We start from the raw sequence: 17,532 nt of genomic DNA, 5'->3' as shown, positions 1-17,532 counted from the left end.
AACAACAATCATCATCTTACATTGTGAAGTTGAGGACCGAGGGGATTGGAATAAGGGTTGGCTCATTCAGCCACACTTTAGAAGAAAAAAACCCTGATTTAGAATACAATTAAGTGATAGAAGTGTAATGCTGATTATCACATTTAATGTAACTAGAAAATGTAACTCCAATCAGTCCATTTACAAAGATCCTTCAGCCTGAGATGGTACAGCATCTTATCCCTCACTTGCTCCACTTGAAATGCACAGCATCCCATTTTACCCACATCTGTCCAAGAAAAAAAAACAGAAGCTCCTCTTTTAATCTTTAAACGCTAAACAAGCAGGAACTCCTGCCGTCGCCTTCATTTTCCATCTAAAAGCATACACTAGTGCGCCTAAATATTTTATTATAGGCGCCCGATAACACTGGGTAACGCAGTGGATAATGAAAAGGTATACACTGAGGGAGGGGGGAGGCAGACTGGGCTGTATAGTTCAGTGAATGTGTCCATCAGATTTCCCCACTGCTCACCTGATATATATATATATAAACAAAAGAAAACAAAGTTAGAAGCTTAGGTAGTGCCACTCGTGTGTACTTGTTTGTGTGTGTTTGCATTGAGCAGGTGCCCTTCCAGCATCCCCAAAATCCACATGTCAACACTTTTGGTGTGAAGATAAATTGTGTCCCACCGTGTACCTTAATGCACTGCAAGTTATATTAACCCCAATCAATTAAAAAAAAATGTCGAAATAATAAGACAAAATGAAGTGAGTGAGTGAGTGAGTGAGTGAGTGAGTGAGTGAGTGAGTGAGTGAGTGAGCTCTAGCAGTTCAGATGGGTTGTTAATGTTAAGGTGGCATTAGAGTTAATGCAAATTAAAAAGGGCTGGCTGATCCCTTTTGACCCCCCTTGTTCACAGCGTTAATGCGGCCATTTGCTTGGAGGTACTAAACCCCCCTATAATTCAATTTGTCAAAATGAATGGGAGAACAGGCGTTTTATGGAGCCCGCCCTCCCACAGGACCCCAACTTCTTCACAAAATCAAGCAGAAAACGGGGCTCGAATGCGCACCAAAAGTTACTTAACCGACGCCCGAGTTTGTCCGTCGGTATAGCTCTTTATTACTTGTTTCATCTGTAAATGAAAGCGAGCAATTATTGCAAGGTGCCGGTATCATATTATTATGTTGGCCCCGGTCCCCCAGATAGTCATCAATCACTCTCAATCGACCTGTCACCGGCAGGCAGAGATCCAGCTGGAGAGGAGAGAAAGAGGAGGAGGGAGGGATGGAGGAGAAGGAGGAGGAGGAGTACATCATCATTAATTTGAGGAGTGACCCCTGGGGCTATCCACATGTCTCAACCCGGGATTCTCCAAGCAAGGCAGGCATCGCGCACCGGCGCACCGGCACGGTGGCGCGCCTGGTTTTTGGGGGGCTTTCGGCTCCTGGGGGGTACCGCTGGATCAAAACACAAGTGAAACAGGGAGGGGTACATGCTGACAGATAGATAGATAGATAGATAGATAGATAGATAGATAGATAGATAGATAGATAGATAGACTTAATTAAAAACAAACTGGGTTTTCACGAGAGAAACAAACGTGAATTATCATTCCTCGAACTAATAAATATAATTGCTTCATTCAGTTGTTTGACTAATCTTCTGGCCGGCTGAAATTAATTTCCTCCGACTCAGTTAAAAACACTCTCTCCTAATTAATTTGAAATCAATTACTTCCCTATGTGATCCTCATCAGTGTGGAGGAATGAGTGGATAAGAATGTGCCTAATTAGGCCTAACGCATTTAAACAGATACATACGTTTGCATATTGGAGACACTGATTGACCTAATTGATTGATTGGGAGCGCAAATTTATCTCCAGGACGTTATTCGTGTTTTTTTTGGTTTTTTTTCCTTTCTTTTCTTTTTAAATATACAGTTTCCAGTGCAACACTGGATTGTTGTGTTTTCTGTCGTCATCCTGAGAAAGAAAATGCATATTAAAGTTACAGTCTGGTCATTTTTAGAGTGGGAAACTTCTGACGTCAGAGTCGCCGCCGTTTAAAACAACCTGCCTCTGCTGCTGACGTCTTTTATACTACTTTTTTATAAGGCAAAAATATGTATCTGACAACAAAGTGATTATTCTAGAAAAAAAAAAGAGTCTGTGTCACTTGAGTTGATGCATTTAATCTAGATAGACTTTTGTTATTTAAAGAACAGATTTGATTTATTTTTTTTAACCAGTTTTTTTTTCCCTCTCTTGAAAAGCGTTGAGTGGGGGGCATTTTACACAAATTAAACATGCTACTCTGCTTCGCCCTATAAGCATCCTAGGAGCCTGTGCTTACCAATCAATTGGTACAGTCAAACAGAGCCGCAGCCTGCGTGAGAGTGGAGACCTTCAGTCTCGCTTTATTTCTGGATATTGGGGGACCTCTCTACCATGTCATATCCACAATTTGGATATCCCTACTCGTCTGCACCACAAGTAAGTTCAACCAACTACGTTTGCCCGATCGCATGCTTTCATTTTGATATTGTCGCGATTGATCGCCACATCGATTTTACGCCTGATCCTTTTACGCACTTTAGCCAAGATTCTGGGGGACTTTAAACGCCCTTTCTGGTATCGGAAAGGTTTTGCGTTGCAGACAGTGATACCTGTGTTTGTGCACCGAGGGAAGAATAGGATTTACAAAAAAAAGAAAAAAAAAAAAGGAGTGTGTGTAACAAGAAACCACCGAGACCCCCGACCTCTCGTTCACTGATTTCTGTAAGATAATAGCCGGTCTGTAATGTCAACCATATGTTTATCTGCTCTGGGACACACATGGCAACTTGTTCGGCACGCGCCGTGGTGGTTTTGCGCTATAACCCAGCTGCTGTTTTGTTTTTGGCTTTGAGCCATAAAAAATCATTTGGGCATTACTTTGAGTATCGCCGTGCGACGTGAAGAAAACATGTCCCCTGTTTGTGAGGCGTGTGTTTTCTTTTAGATCATGGCAAACAGACGGATCGTTTTGGACACGTTTTACGCGCACATACAGCGTAACAATAATTCCACCAGCAAACGCAACTTTTAACTTTTTGATTGTTTTATTTCTGGCGTTTTAACTGTGACACCCCGCAATAGTCTTCTGAAATTGTTAAGAGCAATGGGTTTTTTTTTTTCATGAAAACTTATTTACCTTTTTAAAATGGTGCATGACATAAATATATCTTGAGCTTTAACTTAAAAATAAGTTTTAAACTATTGCTGACATCAGGTTGCGCGCTCATGTTTGTCATCTTATGTTTGAATGAAGCGTTACTTATTATGTTTTGTAGACCTGATGGTTTCCACGCTTGGTTTTCTCACAGTTCCTGATGACAACCAACTCTCTGACCACTTGCTGCGAGTCCACCGGCAGATCCATAGCCGACTCCGGAGTAGCCCCGTCCGGACAGACACCGGTGTACTGCCCCGTGTACGAGAGCCGGCTGCTGGCCACGGCCAGGCACGAGCTGAGCTCCGCCGCCGCGCTGGGCGTGTACGGGAGCCCCTACACCGGCGGTCAAGGCTATGGGAATTACGTTACATACGGCACGGACGCCTCCGCTTTCTACTCGCTGGTAAGCTTCCACATCTGATCCCACTTGGCATTGATTTATGGAGCCGCAGGGTGCTGAGAAAAGAAGGAGCGACACCTTTCTTCTTTTATTTATGTATTTATTTATTTGATCATCCACACAGCTAAATGCCAAATCTCTTTTTTTATTATTATTGCACGATTTACTTGTTTAGTTCCCTGGAATAAAAACGGTTATTAGTAGATCAAACATAATTTCTCGAGTGTCACTCAATTTGGAGATTTAGCAGTTTTATTAAAAGAAAAATACATTGTGTGATTTCGGTATTATTTCTGCAAAGTAAGTAAGCCGCATTTTACAAATATGCAGACGTTGTCAATTCAGTAATTATTTAAAGCATTAGAACTTGTTTCTATCTGAATTCTCAAACAGCTTTCAACACAATGTCATGACATGTTTGTTATACATGGGCCTGGAGTTAAAACAAATATATATATATTGTATTTCTTCCATGTGTGTTTTATTTTAAATGTAACTGAATACCAACAATGACTGTAAAATATGTAGGGATGGACAATACAGTTTTAAAATGGATAGCTGTATCATAATCTACTTGATCTCAAAGTCATTTGAGTAAATATCACTTTTCAGATGAATTTGACCCCAACATTGTTTCAATGTCTTCTAAAAAAACCCATAATAGCTTCAAAGGTTCTCATCTTGAGTTTGTTAGTTAAATATACATCACTGAATACTGTGTTATTACTCAAATAACGTTTTTTTTCTGCATTGCATTGGACTCCTGATTATTTGTTTGACATCTGACTTTTCGTACAATTGTTGCAACTTTAAAATACTACCAGTGTCTGCTGATTTTAAATGACTTTAACATAAAACAGATGAATTACAAAATATGTTAAACAAAGCATTTTTTTTAAACTCATATCACTTTTATAACATATTGTGTTAACGTGTGTTTGCAGGGTACATTCGATACTAAAGATGCTTCAGCATCTGCGCATGCAGGAATAACCCAGGCAACAGCCTACTACCCTTATGATCCTACCCTGGGACAGTACCAGTATGACAGGTATGTATATCCGATGGTGATTGATTTTATAATGCCAATAAGTTTGAATATTAATGTAAACAATCAGGTCATTCTAGGAGAACGTCGTTGGTACACTGAGGTGTTAAAGTGAGGGAAAAAGTCAAAAACTGAAGTGCTGGGATACTCATGCTACTTGCTCTAGACAATAAACCAAAAATGTGACTAAAATTTTGGGAAAAGGTAACTCTTTATGTATTGAGTTGCAGGGAAGGGTCAGTTTTCTGGCATTAAATCAATAATTCCCAAGAGGTCAAGGCAGTTCTCATCACGTCTAGCAACACTAGGTGATCACCTTCATCTCATGACACATTTCTTCTCTGATGAGGTGAATTGCCTCAGAAGACCTGTGCCCCTTTCATCAAAACACAAGGCCCCTTCTCTGTAGTGAAGAGCATGCCTGCCATATTGAAAGGTCTTCCCAATAATCAGATGACATCCAAATTAAGTCTGTGACATGTTGAAAATACAGGGTGTGAACGATAACTCTCCCTGACTCTGCAGTTTCCTTCAAATAGAACTTAAAGGAAAGCGGCACTATCGAAACTGTGTTAAAATGCCTGCTTTCGCAGTGAGGTATTAAATGAAACAGGTGCAATACTTAGTAATTAAACAAGAGACGACATAATTCAAAGCTTAACCCTTTATACCAGTCAGCCTACATATTAAAAGGGTCATCGGGTCTTAGTGCACATGCAGCACAAGGCCTAACAGAAGTTATGGCACTAAACTAAACAAGCAGGCCTACAGCAATACCATGTTGTCTGCACTCGTCTTTTACCTGAGGGCTCATCATTACACTCAATAAAGCAATTTTACAGTCTATTTTATCTGGGAGGGAACAACACAAGGGAAGCAAAGGTGCAGTGCTCTACTCCTTTTGATTCCCCTAGCAGTGCTTGACCTACTCTAAGCTATACGGGGCAATAAAGGCCTCATAAAAGCCTCCCCTGAGAGGACTTTTACAGCTCACTGCTGACTGAAAATCAACACCATGCATTTTAAATGTAGGTTTATGGTTGATATTTGTGCAAGACAGGAGAGGACTGAAAGAGTTATGAGCTGCGTTTAAAATGATTTTATTTGGTAATACATTCAAAAAGGTGAGAGAAAAAAGCCTGTGCAGTAGAAAACTCGGTGCTGTAGTAATACTACTATATTAATTTGTACATTTTCAAATGACAAAAATGACAAATCAACTTTGGATATAGCTGAGACTTTTGAATCATCACAAAGGTTTCAAGGAGGTTCTGCACAACATTGTTTTCTTCAGATTGTACACTTGTTAAAAAACGCATGTGTCTCTTGTATGCACTTGTTTTTGAAGGCAGTACAAATATTTAACAGTTTTCTAAGAAATAGTCCGTAACGTAGTGATGTTTTCCCCGATACACTTTGCAATTAGAGTTGCATAACCTGACCGTATTTCACTTTTAAAGTGTGCTTTTTTTCTATGAAGATGGAGAAAGAGGTCTGCAGTGTGGCTTTAAGATTTATGAAACATGTCACGCAGGAAGCAGATGGCTCTTTCATGCTTTTCAGGAAATAAACTGCCATAAAGTTTGCAACAAGCTTTACTCATCCTATTTACTCTCATTACCATTTTGCTTATGTTGCTCTCATTAACAGATACGGTTCCATGGATGGGGGAACAAGGCGAAAGAACGCCACTCGTGAAACCACCAGCACACTGAAGGCCTGGCTGCAGGAACACAGGAAGAACCCGTACCCGACTAAAGGGGAGAAGATCATGCTGGCCATCATCACCAAGATGACCCTGACACAGGTGTCCACCTGGTTTGCCAACGCCAGGAGGAGGCTCAAGAAGGAGAACAAGATGACATGGCCACCCAGAAACAAGGGCTCAGAGGAGAAGAGATATGATGACGATGAAGATGGGTCTCAGGAAGAGCAGATAAAAAGTGAAAATAATGATGATGGTTAGTGTCATCATGTCTTGTTTCATTGTTGAAATAAAACGACTGTCTGGTGCTTTAAATGTTTTCATGCACTGTAGGTAATGCAATGTTTTAGACTATACATTTGTTCTGCCACAAGGTATCAAAACAATGAAAATTAAGAATTTCCTGGACTAAAATGGCCTGAAATTTACAGTACTTTTATTCATGTTCTAGTACTCTGATAGGAAGTTCAGATTTTTTTTCCCTTTTATATTGTGTTACACTGCATTTTATCGCAGGCTGTCTATGGATACATATCTTTAAACAGGCCATTCCTCTTGTCTAAAGCTCATTCAGCCATAAATATTGCCAGATGAATTTAATACAAAATGAGATCTTTTTTTTTCATTTTTAAAATTCTAACAAACCACAGAAGACATGAAAACCTGGCAAAAACATCACATTATAAATTAAGCAATCAGACTTAAATTGTTTATTTATGGTGGCCTTACTATCATACAGGAATATACAGGCAGATATAATGTTTAAGCAATGGAGCATTACTTTGCCAAATTATTGAAATTGAAGGTATGCGATACAGGTCTGAAATACTGAATTCCCTCCAATTGTGATCATTCTTAATGTATTAAAAGCAGTCATTATGCTTTTATTTCTTGCTGTATGTGCGTTAGCCTTTATCAGGTGAGATCTCCTGTTGTAAGCCATGATAATGTTCATTGACATGTCTCGTGCCTTCTGTCCCTCCTCGTTCCGGCAGAGACTCGGAGCCGGCCGGATAAGGACCTGCAGCTCAGCGACCTGGATGACTTTGACACGCTGGAGTCAGAAAACTCCGAGTGCGAACTGAAGCATCGATACCACATGAACACGCACATGTCGACGACGACGAGCGACTGTCCCCCGGAGCACCTCATCAAGGACGCGTCGCTGAAGATCTCCATCCCCGTCTCTCTCGGAGGAGAGCAGGACTTGAACAAAAGTTGTCTCAAAACGAGCCCGGAAGACTTCCAGGCGGACAGCAGACAGCACGCGAAGGCGTGTTATAATCAGCAACAGGGGCACCAAATATTAGACGGCAAGCCCCGGATCTGGTCTTTGGCCCAAACTGCCACCTCCCTGAACCAGACTGAGTACCCTTCCTGTATGCTCCGGTGCCAGCCGCCGCCCCCCTCCTCCCTCACCCCATCCCCCGCAGCTACCTCACCCGTCACCGGCCTGGACACCAGACAGGATTCGCCGGTCACGACCCTGAGGAACTGGGTGGACGGGGTCTTCCACGACCCCCTGTTCAGGCACAGCACTTTGAGCCAGGCTCTGACCAACACCACCGTCTCTTGGAGCGCCAACACCAAAGGCGCAATCCTGGAGGCGGAGAGGAGTGCGGCGTCCTTGCAGCAGCACCAAGACTCCTCCAAAGACAATGTCATGAGCTTCCCAAAAACTATCAACAAGCTTTTCTGCTCCTAACAAAACCAAATCAACCCTGAGTGCAAACAAAGACTGTTTTTGTGACTGTAAGTCGGGTGAAAAAAAAAAAGCCTGTCGCGTCTCCCATGATCCCCTGATTATGTTCGTTTCTAAAGCAATTGTAGCCATATATACTGTTACATTGGAGTTACAGAAGTGAAACATTCGGGTCAGTTTGGCTTATTTGATTCAACGCACGCACAAAACTTATTGAAATGTATAACTTAAAAGTTTTACATCTTGGGGTGGGATGCATAGGCCTAAGGTTTACAGGATTGGGGGGGGGGGGGGGGGGGGTGCTTTAGTATGCGCATGCCAGTGTAATTGAATATTATTTAGGTTTCAGCAGTTGAATATCACTAATAAAAGAAGAAAAAATAAGTCTCACAGATGCACTGCTCTCCGAGGAGGTGGAGGAGAGCGTTTCAACTTTGTTCACTGAAAATAAAAGCAGTCGGTTTCTGAAGCGCTGTGCTGTCGGGTTTGTGGGGAGAGGAGCTGTCTGTGGTGCTGAAATGTGGACTATCCCTCTTGCGCGTATTAATCCACAGCTGTGACACTGGTGGCCTTCTTCAGGGCCTATCAAACAGGGCCTTTCTTCAGTATTAAAAGATACTACTTTCACTATAGTAGGTTTATTAGTCGATTCTTGGGTCAGGCAATCAAACGTCTCCCAATCTCTTAGTTAGTTTTTTTTTTTTTTTTTTTCAGAAAGCGTTCACTCTGATTTAGTGACAGCAGGAAAATGAGGCATCTCAACCCCCGAGACAGAACAATATCAGTATCTAAGATCTGCCTCATTAATTCTCTCTAAACAGGCTGTAATTGGGATGTTTGCAGTCATATTTCATGTCAGTCTATTGATTTCCCCTCTCTGCTCTCTGATAATATTATCGAAGTATCTCAACATTACGCATGACGCAGCTGTCAAAAGGGTAAGTTATTCGCAATACGTCCATTAATGGGTTCAAAACGGAGGCCCCGCCAAATAATTTGAAGTGAGGAGTTTTCCTTTTGACATACAACCCTTCAATTTCCTAGAGACGGGAGGGGGGAGACGGGGGGCGAAGGAGGGGGGGAGGGGGGTGTAGAAAACATCCTGGATGCTGAGTCTCCTCTGAAAAAAGTGAAAGGGCTTTAAGAGAGAGCCACTCACGTTGTCTAAAAGTGAAAAGGGCAAAGGAACTCGAATTAGTTGTTGTAGATAAAAGGGCAAAAAGAAAGGAGTCAAGGGTACTTGACAGTAATGGCGAAAGTGGAGCTCTCGGGGGACTCTGTCCTGTGAGAGAGAGGGGAGAAAGGAGCGAGGGAGGGGGGGCTTCAGTGATGAATTTTAATGGGAAAAAGAACCAACGATTGAGATCTCGCTTCCTTTAGAGGAAAAATGCTATTGCGGCCAAAATGGATTTTCTATATGTCGCAGGGATGTATGTTTTTATTTGCTCTTCTTAGGCCGCAAAACGTTCCCCATGTCACCTCAAGTTTCGCAACCTGGACACAAGGGCAGAACAACACCGGGAAAAGGCGCAAATATTGCCAGACTGTGCGCTCGTATCTTGCTGCAGTCTTGTTTAGCCTGCACGCAAAATTGCGCAATTAATTTTTCATAGCTATTGATAGAAAATTAGAGCAGACTTAAAAGACCAGGCAGATAAGATAGCCCGGAACATTTAATTAATTTAGCATGAGGACAGATTTTATTAGACCTCTGAACCAAGTGGCTTTTTATTCGAGGTGAAGCGACAGAAAGTGAGACGAGAGAGAGAGAGAGAGAGAGAGAGAGAGAGAGAGAGAGAGAGAGAGAGAGAGAGAGAGAGAGAGAGAGAGAGAGAGAGACGCTTTAACTAAATCATTCAGCCATGGCAAATACGAACGCACAGAGGGAGCGAGATGGTAAATTAACAGGGGCTTTTTACATAGAGACCAAATAAAACTGTAATCAGCGACGCGTTACTTTTCATTAAGCGGGTTTGACAGCAGCATATTCAGCCACTCCGACACAGGAGCGGAGGTCCAGGCTGAAATAAACTGCTCTCAAACCGAGAGTCATAAGATAATTCCTTAAGCTCCATTAACAACTCTTAGCCGCAGGAAATGGGCTCCCCCTGAAAACATCTCCAAATCTAAAAGCTTTATCGACCTGGCAAACCTCAGCTGATGGCTTCTCTGTTTTTTTTTTCTCTCCCCCTCAACCCCATCCTACCTCTCTCTGTCTCTCTCTCCTTCCCTCTCTCTCCATCTCACCCCTCCCATTTCCTTTTCTTCAACTTAAGGGACAGAAACGTCCAACTGAGGTAATAGACTTTGACACAACACATTAAATGGGAAATGAGAAAAGGGAGAAGAAAGGGCACTCTTAAACGCCTTTTAAACGTTACCAATTAGAGGTTTAAAACTTGAATAAGATGTAGGCCTTTGGCATATGCCTGGCTGATGGGACATTTAGCTCAATGCCTTTCCCCACTTGGTTAGAACAGCACTTATCTGAACATAGTATGTAGTCTTCTTGTGAGTCAAGGGATTAATACTAGGCTTTAGCTCACTTTATGAAAAAATGTCCAACATGATTGCTGCAATATACTCTTTTCTCCAATGTTAGTGGTGATCTTGCTTTGGCACTCTTCTTTCTTTAATCTTTTTTTCTTAAATTCAAGGTTCCTGTCATACACACAGAGAGAGGCCCTCTGTTTATAGTGGTAGAAAGCCGGCAAAAGCTGACAGAGAACTCTGAACAATCAGCAGTGGTGGAGCTTCCCCAGAGAGAAAGCAAGCCACGGTCAGGTTAATACCACTGTGACCCTGAGCCATAAATATATTTACACATCATTACACATCAGCATACACACTCAAAAGTCTGTCACACACACACACACACACACACACACACACACACACACACACACACACACACACACACACACACACACACACACACACACACACACACACACACACACACACACACACGCGCACACACACGCACACAAATACAGAATCACTCTCAAACACATTGCCACACATGCACGCGTCAAGCTTAATTGAATATTTAATCTATTCATTGACTAACATTAATATGGTGAGAATAGCAGTAATGTGATCAAAGCTCAAATGAAAATGTGAAGCATGACCACACACAGAGGGCAGTGTAGAGAGATCACACACACGCACACACACACACACACACACACACACACACACACACACACACACACACACACACGCACACGCACACGCACACGCACACGCACACACACACACACACACACACACACACACACACACACACACACACACACACACACACACACACACACACACACACACACACACACACACACACACACATACTGTTATGGCCGGCCTTTGCAACCCTTTAGAGAATCAATGGAACGGCCTTTTATTCCAATTAAAATAAAGCATACCATTATTTGAAAATGGTGCACAGAAAGCCACAAAAACATCACAGCCTGTAGGTGTGTAATCAAAATATTTCAAAAACACATTTTCCTTTTCATTTGGATGAAATGACATCTAAATGTCAGTTGACGTGATTGCTTGCCATGGTTGATCTTAGCAAATTACGATATTGATGTAAAACAGAGAAACGCACAGAGCAGGGATTTTGTCGAGTCAACAGACGTTTTGGTGGATCCAGTTTACTCTCTTTTGTGGTAAATGACAGATCAAAATCCAAGCGTTATTTATCTTGTCATCATTCTCCTGCCACCAGGGTGAGGTGTAGAATATTTACCCCTCTGCTTTGAGATCTGAAGTGGCTCCTGTTATTCTTCCTCCACTGCTTGGAGATAGGGCCTGTCTGTGACTGTGTGTTTATGTATTTGTGGCTGTGCTCAGAGCCCTGTTGTCAGAAGGACATGTCCGGGATGTGCCTTTAGGCCCCGGTGACTGGCCTTTATCAGTCTCCTGCTGCCATCACCTCCCCGCAGTCTGTCTGCAGGTCAAGAGGTTTAAGCCTGAGGTCCATTGCTTTTCATCATTCCTGTCCTGTCTCCCCAAATGCATAATTACTACTGCTACGAGTTGAACAAAATCATTTAGCATCAAAGCACATTAAGTGATCGTTACTTCAAAATAAAATGGATAAAAAAAAAACAAAAAAAAAACCCTTATCATCTCAAATGGTTTTATTGCCATGTGCATCAATAGTTGTTCTCCACACAAAAAGTTCAGGAGTGTAATCTCACCCTCTCCTGAGGTCGAAGGAAAGGTCAAGAGGATCTAATCATGAGACATCACGGCACACTTCAACTCTGTCAGACAGCTGAGACTCAGTCAAGCTCGCTTCCAGACAGCTCAGGGTTCAAGAAGCAGACTTGTTTAATCTACATTTATTATTTTCTACATCTTTTTTTTATTATTATTATTGCTGTGGACATCTAAAAGAAAAGGATCTGAATTGATTTTGATTCAGCATTGAAATAAATCATCACAATTCGAAAAAATATGCACAGTTGTCAATTGTGACATGATTGTAGCCAATGACACCAGGAAGAAGGTGAAGACTATAACTAACACTTTTAATTATTAGATATATTTAATGTAGAATGAATGCTATGATATATATATATATGTGTGTGTGTATTACTTGAAAACCACAACTGTAACAGATAAAATGCAAGCAACAAATATATATGTAATCTGAAAATTTATTTTTTCTTTTTTTCTTTTTTCACCGATAAATAAATAAACAGAAGCCAAATACATGAGCGAAACCTTATCATAATTATGTTTAACAAACACATGGACAGAAAAATAAATAAATTTGAAATAATATATACAAATATATATATACAAAAGCACTAGTCTTTATATAAAGGAAATCATTTTTATGTTGATTTGTACCCTTGAAGAGAGACTGAAGAGTCATGAAATCCCCAAAAACTTTCCAAACTTGGCATAGTCAGAGCAAAAATGGTAAATAAATCCCAAAGAGAGGTGTTATAAACTACAATTTGCATTGTATAGGGATGCAATTGTAAAAACCATTGAAATCCTCCCATATACAATGTCAATGTAGTTACACACCACCAAGAAAAAAACAAAAGAAAATGAGCCGAGCACCTTTTTTTCCCCCCCCTCTTCTATCTACAGTACCGCTAAAGCCATGTCGAAGTAATTGCTAAAGGTCAAAAGAGACTGTGTTTTACCAAAACATTTGTGTTTATCATTCAGGACAGATCAATACAATATTGTTGTTTTAAAGAACAAAAGCCAGGAGAGACTTAACACTGACCTTTGGTTCCATTTGCCATTGTGTTCAGAAGGTCTCACAAAACATACAAATGAGGCACGCAGGTTTCTGAGGAAACAAAAGGTTTTTGAAAGTGACTGGTCAATGTTTAACTGTGGAAAGCATGGGGATATGTTTTTTTTTTTTTGGGGGGGGGGTCTGACTAAGCTTTACCTAAGACTTACAAGAAAACATAAACTTGCATTGGTTGCAATTACATTTTTGGTGATACAGAAAATGTATGCAGCTTGGTTGTGCTTTTTGTATTAAACTTATGCGATCCAGTGGTTTTTCAAACCAACAGGAGTTCATTGAATGAAACACCTGCTAAAACATTGTAATGGCACATAAATGGTGCCACGGACAGTGCTATCTCAAGTTTTCTGATAGTTTATTCTTTACTACTGTATATTCCTGAATGTGCATTGTGGCACAGTGACTCTGAGTTTATCTCAAATACTTTCATGGCTATGTCACAAGTCTGAGCTGAAATATCACGAGTATTCTTGCTTCATTGTGAATAACAGCAGGATGAAAACAAGTTGATTATTTTGAGCCGGTTTGCGTACTCACCGTGCTCGACGGGAGAAACACGTTCTTCGTTTGTAACCACACACAGTGGTGAAGTTACGACCAGTTTCATCGTCAGCTGATCACAATTGATTATGAAATCATAGTTTTTATTCACAAATTAGATAACTTTCTAAATGGTGGAACACAGAAAAGAATTAAGTTTCATTATAAGGGCTTTTCTTATTAAAAATGTTGACCCTCTCTGCTTCACGATCAGGTTTGACACAGGTCGGAGTCCAGTTGCAGCAGGAAGGACAGTTGACATTAAAACGAGCCACATCTACAATTCAAGCTGCAATGATTTGCAATGATAAAAAGTCGCAGCCATATAGAGACGTCCTATGATATTGTGTTTTCAGTAAAAAGAATGTAATGAGGAAAGTTAAACAGTAAATAGACTATGACAGAAAATCATAAGCGTAATAGGTCAGACACTTGTAAATAATTAATGCAGAACAAAGTAAAAGCCTTCTACAAGAACCCATATTAAAGTTGCCTTTTGTACTTGATTTAAATCAATACATTTCCCTTGTAGAACACAAGAAGTTGAGGAGAAGTTAATCCATGTCTGTGCTGGTGTTTTTCTCACTATCAGGAATTATAAACTGGCTGAGCATGTTGCCTTCTCTCCCAGGCTGTCCTTCAACGTGTCCTCCACACATGCTGGAACCAAGTATTTCAGAATGTACGGAGGAAAAACTACAAATATCTGCATGCTAATATGGAGAGGTAAATATATACTTGAAAACTCTATTCAGTGCAGTAATTATATATTTGTACTTTAATTGCCACCTGTTAAATAAATATTGAACATCGTCAATATTGTATGTGTAATTCAACATCATTTGTTTTGTAGTTACATGTGTAACTTTATTGTTAAATTACATTCAAGACATACAGTATTTAGAATGTCCCATTCATTCTCTTCAAGCTCCAGTTTCTGCGCGCGTTTGTGAGGCAGACATATCTGGAGTGGATATTGGTTCTCCGGCAGTATCTCCCATATAAAGTGCGTGCTTATTGTAATTGTACACCTTTGAGAAATCAGTGATCTGAGGTCACATCCAAGACGGGGCAGGTTGTTTTGCACTGGGCACAGAAACAAGTGAAGCTTTGTGTCTGTGCATAGGAGCACGTTGTTACTCATGCACTTGGGGCTGTGAAAGCATTTGCATGCACTTTGAAAATCAAACAATTTCCACTGGTTTACTTTTTGCTACGAAGCAAAATTTCATCAAGTGTGTGGTACATCTCATGGTCTTTTGCAGAAGCGAGAATGAAGGCGGATAGATTCCAAAATAGCTCCTCTAACAAGTCCCGCTGAGAGGAAAAAAGAGACACCTTTGCGGGCCCATTGCTCCTGGGCTACAACTTGTAGTGTGACGACTCAGTAACTCCAACAGGTCGACTTTAGACTATTTGGAGAGTTTTGAGAGACAGCCCGGCCAACTGTAAGGATATGCTCTGACGCGCCGCGTGATTCTCCGTCTGCCATGCGTCTCAATCAAGCCTAATGTCTGCCTCCTTGCTTCTCTATCTTCACCCTTCTCTCTCCTCCCTTCACTTTAGCTCCTCGTTCTAACTGATCTCCTCAGGTGGAAGGAGGGGGATTCATTTTCCATCCAAATTGTGATGAGTCAGCCAAGCGGTGTGTTTTCTACCTTCCTCAGAAATAACAGCTTGAGTCAGCCTACAAGCTGTAGTTCCTCTTGACAACCCAGAGGGAGAGGAGAAAGACAGTGTCTTTGTTCACGAGCTTGTAACTGCACTGGACTGGTTGGGACTGAGTTTACAGTGTCCACAGACTGCCGGGCTAACTGGGACCTCACAGTGGAAAACACTTTTAGTTTTGCCTTATTTTTCAAGCATTCTCCACCATATTTGACAGGTGACATTTACAGACTTCAAATTTACCTTGGAACAAAAAAAACAAAACATATCTCAAACTGAAATAAATATATATATTCTTTCCCTCAAATTTCTTCTGGTAACAATGCAAGTACAAGAATATAATACACAAAAAGTCATTGATTTAGTCATTTTGGATTTATGCAGTGTCTACCCAGAAGTACGCTACAATTTGAATGATTTAGTTTTATTTGGTAGAACATATAATGCCTGTAGTAATGGGCAGAGATCATTGTTTGATCAGATCAGCATTCGGTTTTGTATTTTAACTGATGTCATGAATATAACAAAATCCAATCTCTTTTTTAAACCTTCACATGCTTGAAAAACACCCTCGAATTTCATACTTTTCTATACTGTCAGTGTTAGGGATAGATCTTGCATTAATTATAGTCATATAAGCCACAGTAATGTGTGACTAATATACAACAAGGCTGATTATTTTTGCATTATTTTTGTTTTGGGAAATCAAAATGAATAAAAGTTCCTCCCAGCATGTTCATTGTTCCAAAAATGTTTTCTTTTCCACAAATTTGATCAAATCAGTATACATCAATTTCTGCTTATAGGTCACCAACTACATTTTACGTCCAAAGCATGTAAACCAGAAGATTGATTGAAATTGTAACCGTTGAAATACCTGTTAGTAAACACAATGCTCCTTATTTCTTATGATTTATTACATGTGCAGTGATTGATAACATCAAATCACTATTTATTTCATCAAAAAATACATGAGAGATAAAGACAGATTTTTTCATTTTAGAGCCACTTTTTAAACACCATAAAATATTGTTTATTCAAAGATGCACTGGTTTCATTTTTGAAAACGTTTCTGGCCTCTCAGTAGGGTCACAGTTTTAGAGAAAATACTGAACTGAGGAGGTTTTCAGACAACAGATATGGAAGTCAGTTTTTTTTTCTTCTTTTTTTTTTTTACTGTGTCTGGTCTGGTCAAGGGTGTTGAGGTCTGTCCCTGCATAAGCAGCGTGTGGGACTGGTACAGTGGCTGCGGCTGAGTGATCTGCCTGCTCATTAAGGCCCTGGCAAGCCCATTTGGCCTGCTCCTGTAATGGGAGCCTGTACTATGTCAGAAACACTTATTTGCTCCACAGCCATCACAGAACATTAACATTCACGACAGCCCATCACATGAAGGAGGGTGAGAGGGGGGTCAGATGGGTGTCTGAGAGGGTTTGCTCCCACACACACAAGCACACACACGCACGCACGCACACACGCACGCACGCACACACACACACACACACACACACACACACACACACACACACAGGGCCTGCAGGCATCTCTCATGCACACACAGTGGATTCATAAACAGAGACACAAACATAGCGCATGTTGCACATTACACCAACCCGGACCATGCCTAAACTCATGCATATGCAGCCTTTTATGTACGAACTCCTGCATCCATGTGCACAGACATTCACTTACACAATTCCATTCTCTTAACACACCTTTGTGAAGATCACACACACATACGTGCACATTTCAAAACCTCGCTTTCTCTCACACACACTCTAGGAAACATGCAATCAGCCCTCTAAGTAAAGGTCACATTTGCAATGCAGGTGACTCAAGCAGAAGGCAGAAGGTAATTGGCTGACGGGACGGGGAGCACTAATACCTTGTCTCTAAAAGATTATGTGATGGATGGGAAATGCTTGGCATTGGGGTAATTAGATGTGTTTGGGGGAGACTAGACCGGGCCAAGGCCTC

General features: G+C 41.0%; 1 protein-coding gene across 1 annotated transcript; it reads left to right on the top strand.

The window, feature by feature from the left end:
* The first annotated feature begins 2,046 nt into the window (after positions 1–2,046).
* irx4a (iroquois homeobox 4a) lies at positions 2,047–8,688 on the top strand. Its single transcript, XM_080472223.1, has 5 exons — positions 2,047–2,481; positions 3,354–3,605; positions 4,547–4,653; positions 6,301–6,611; positions 7,351–8,688. Exons 1-5 carry the CDS (start codon positions 2,437–2,439, stop codon positions 8,058–8,060), a joined length of 1,425 nt encoding a protein of 474 aa, XP_080328349.1. The 5' UTR covers positions 2,047–2,436; the 3' UTR covers positions 8,061–8,688.
* Positions 8,689–17,532: the final 8,844 nt, after the last annotated feature.

Source organism: Lipophrys pholis (genome assembly GCF_963383615.2).
Source record: "Lipophrys pholis genome assembly, chromosome: 9".
Classification (NCBI taxonomy): Eukaryota; Metazoa; Chordata; class Actinopteri; order Blenniiformes; family Blenniidae; genus Lipophrys; species Lipophrys pholis.
The sequence above is the reverse complement of the archived record's forward strand: the minus strand, read 5'-3'. Positions and strand labels throughout refer to the sequence as shown.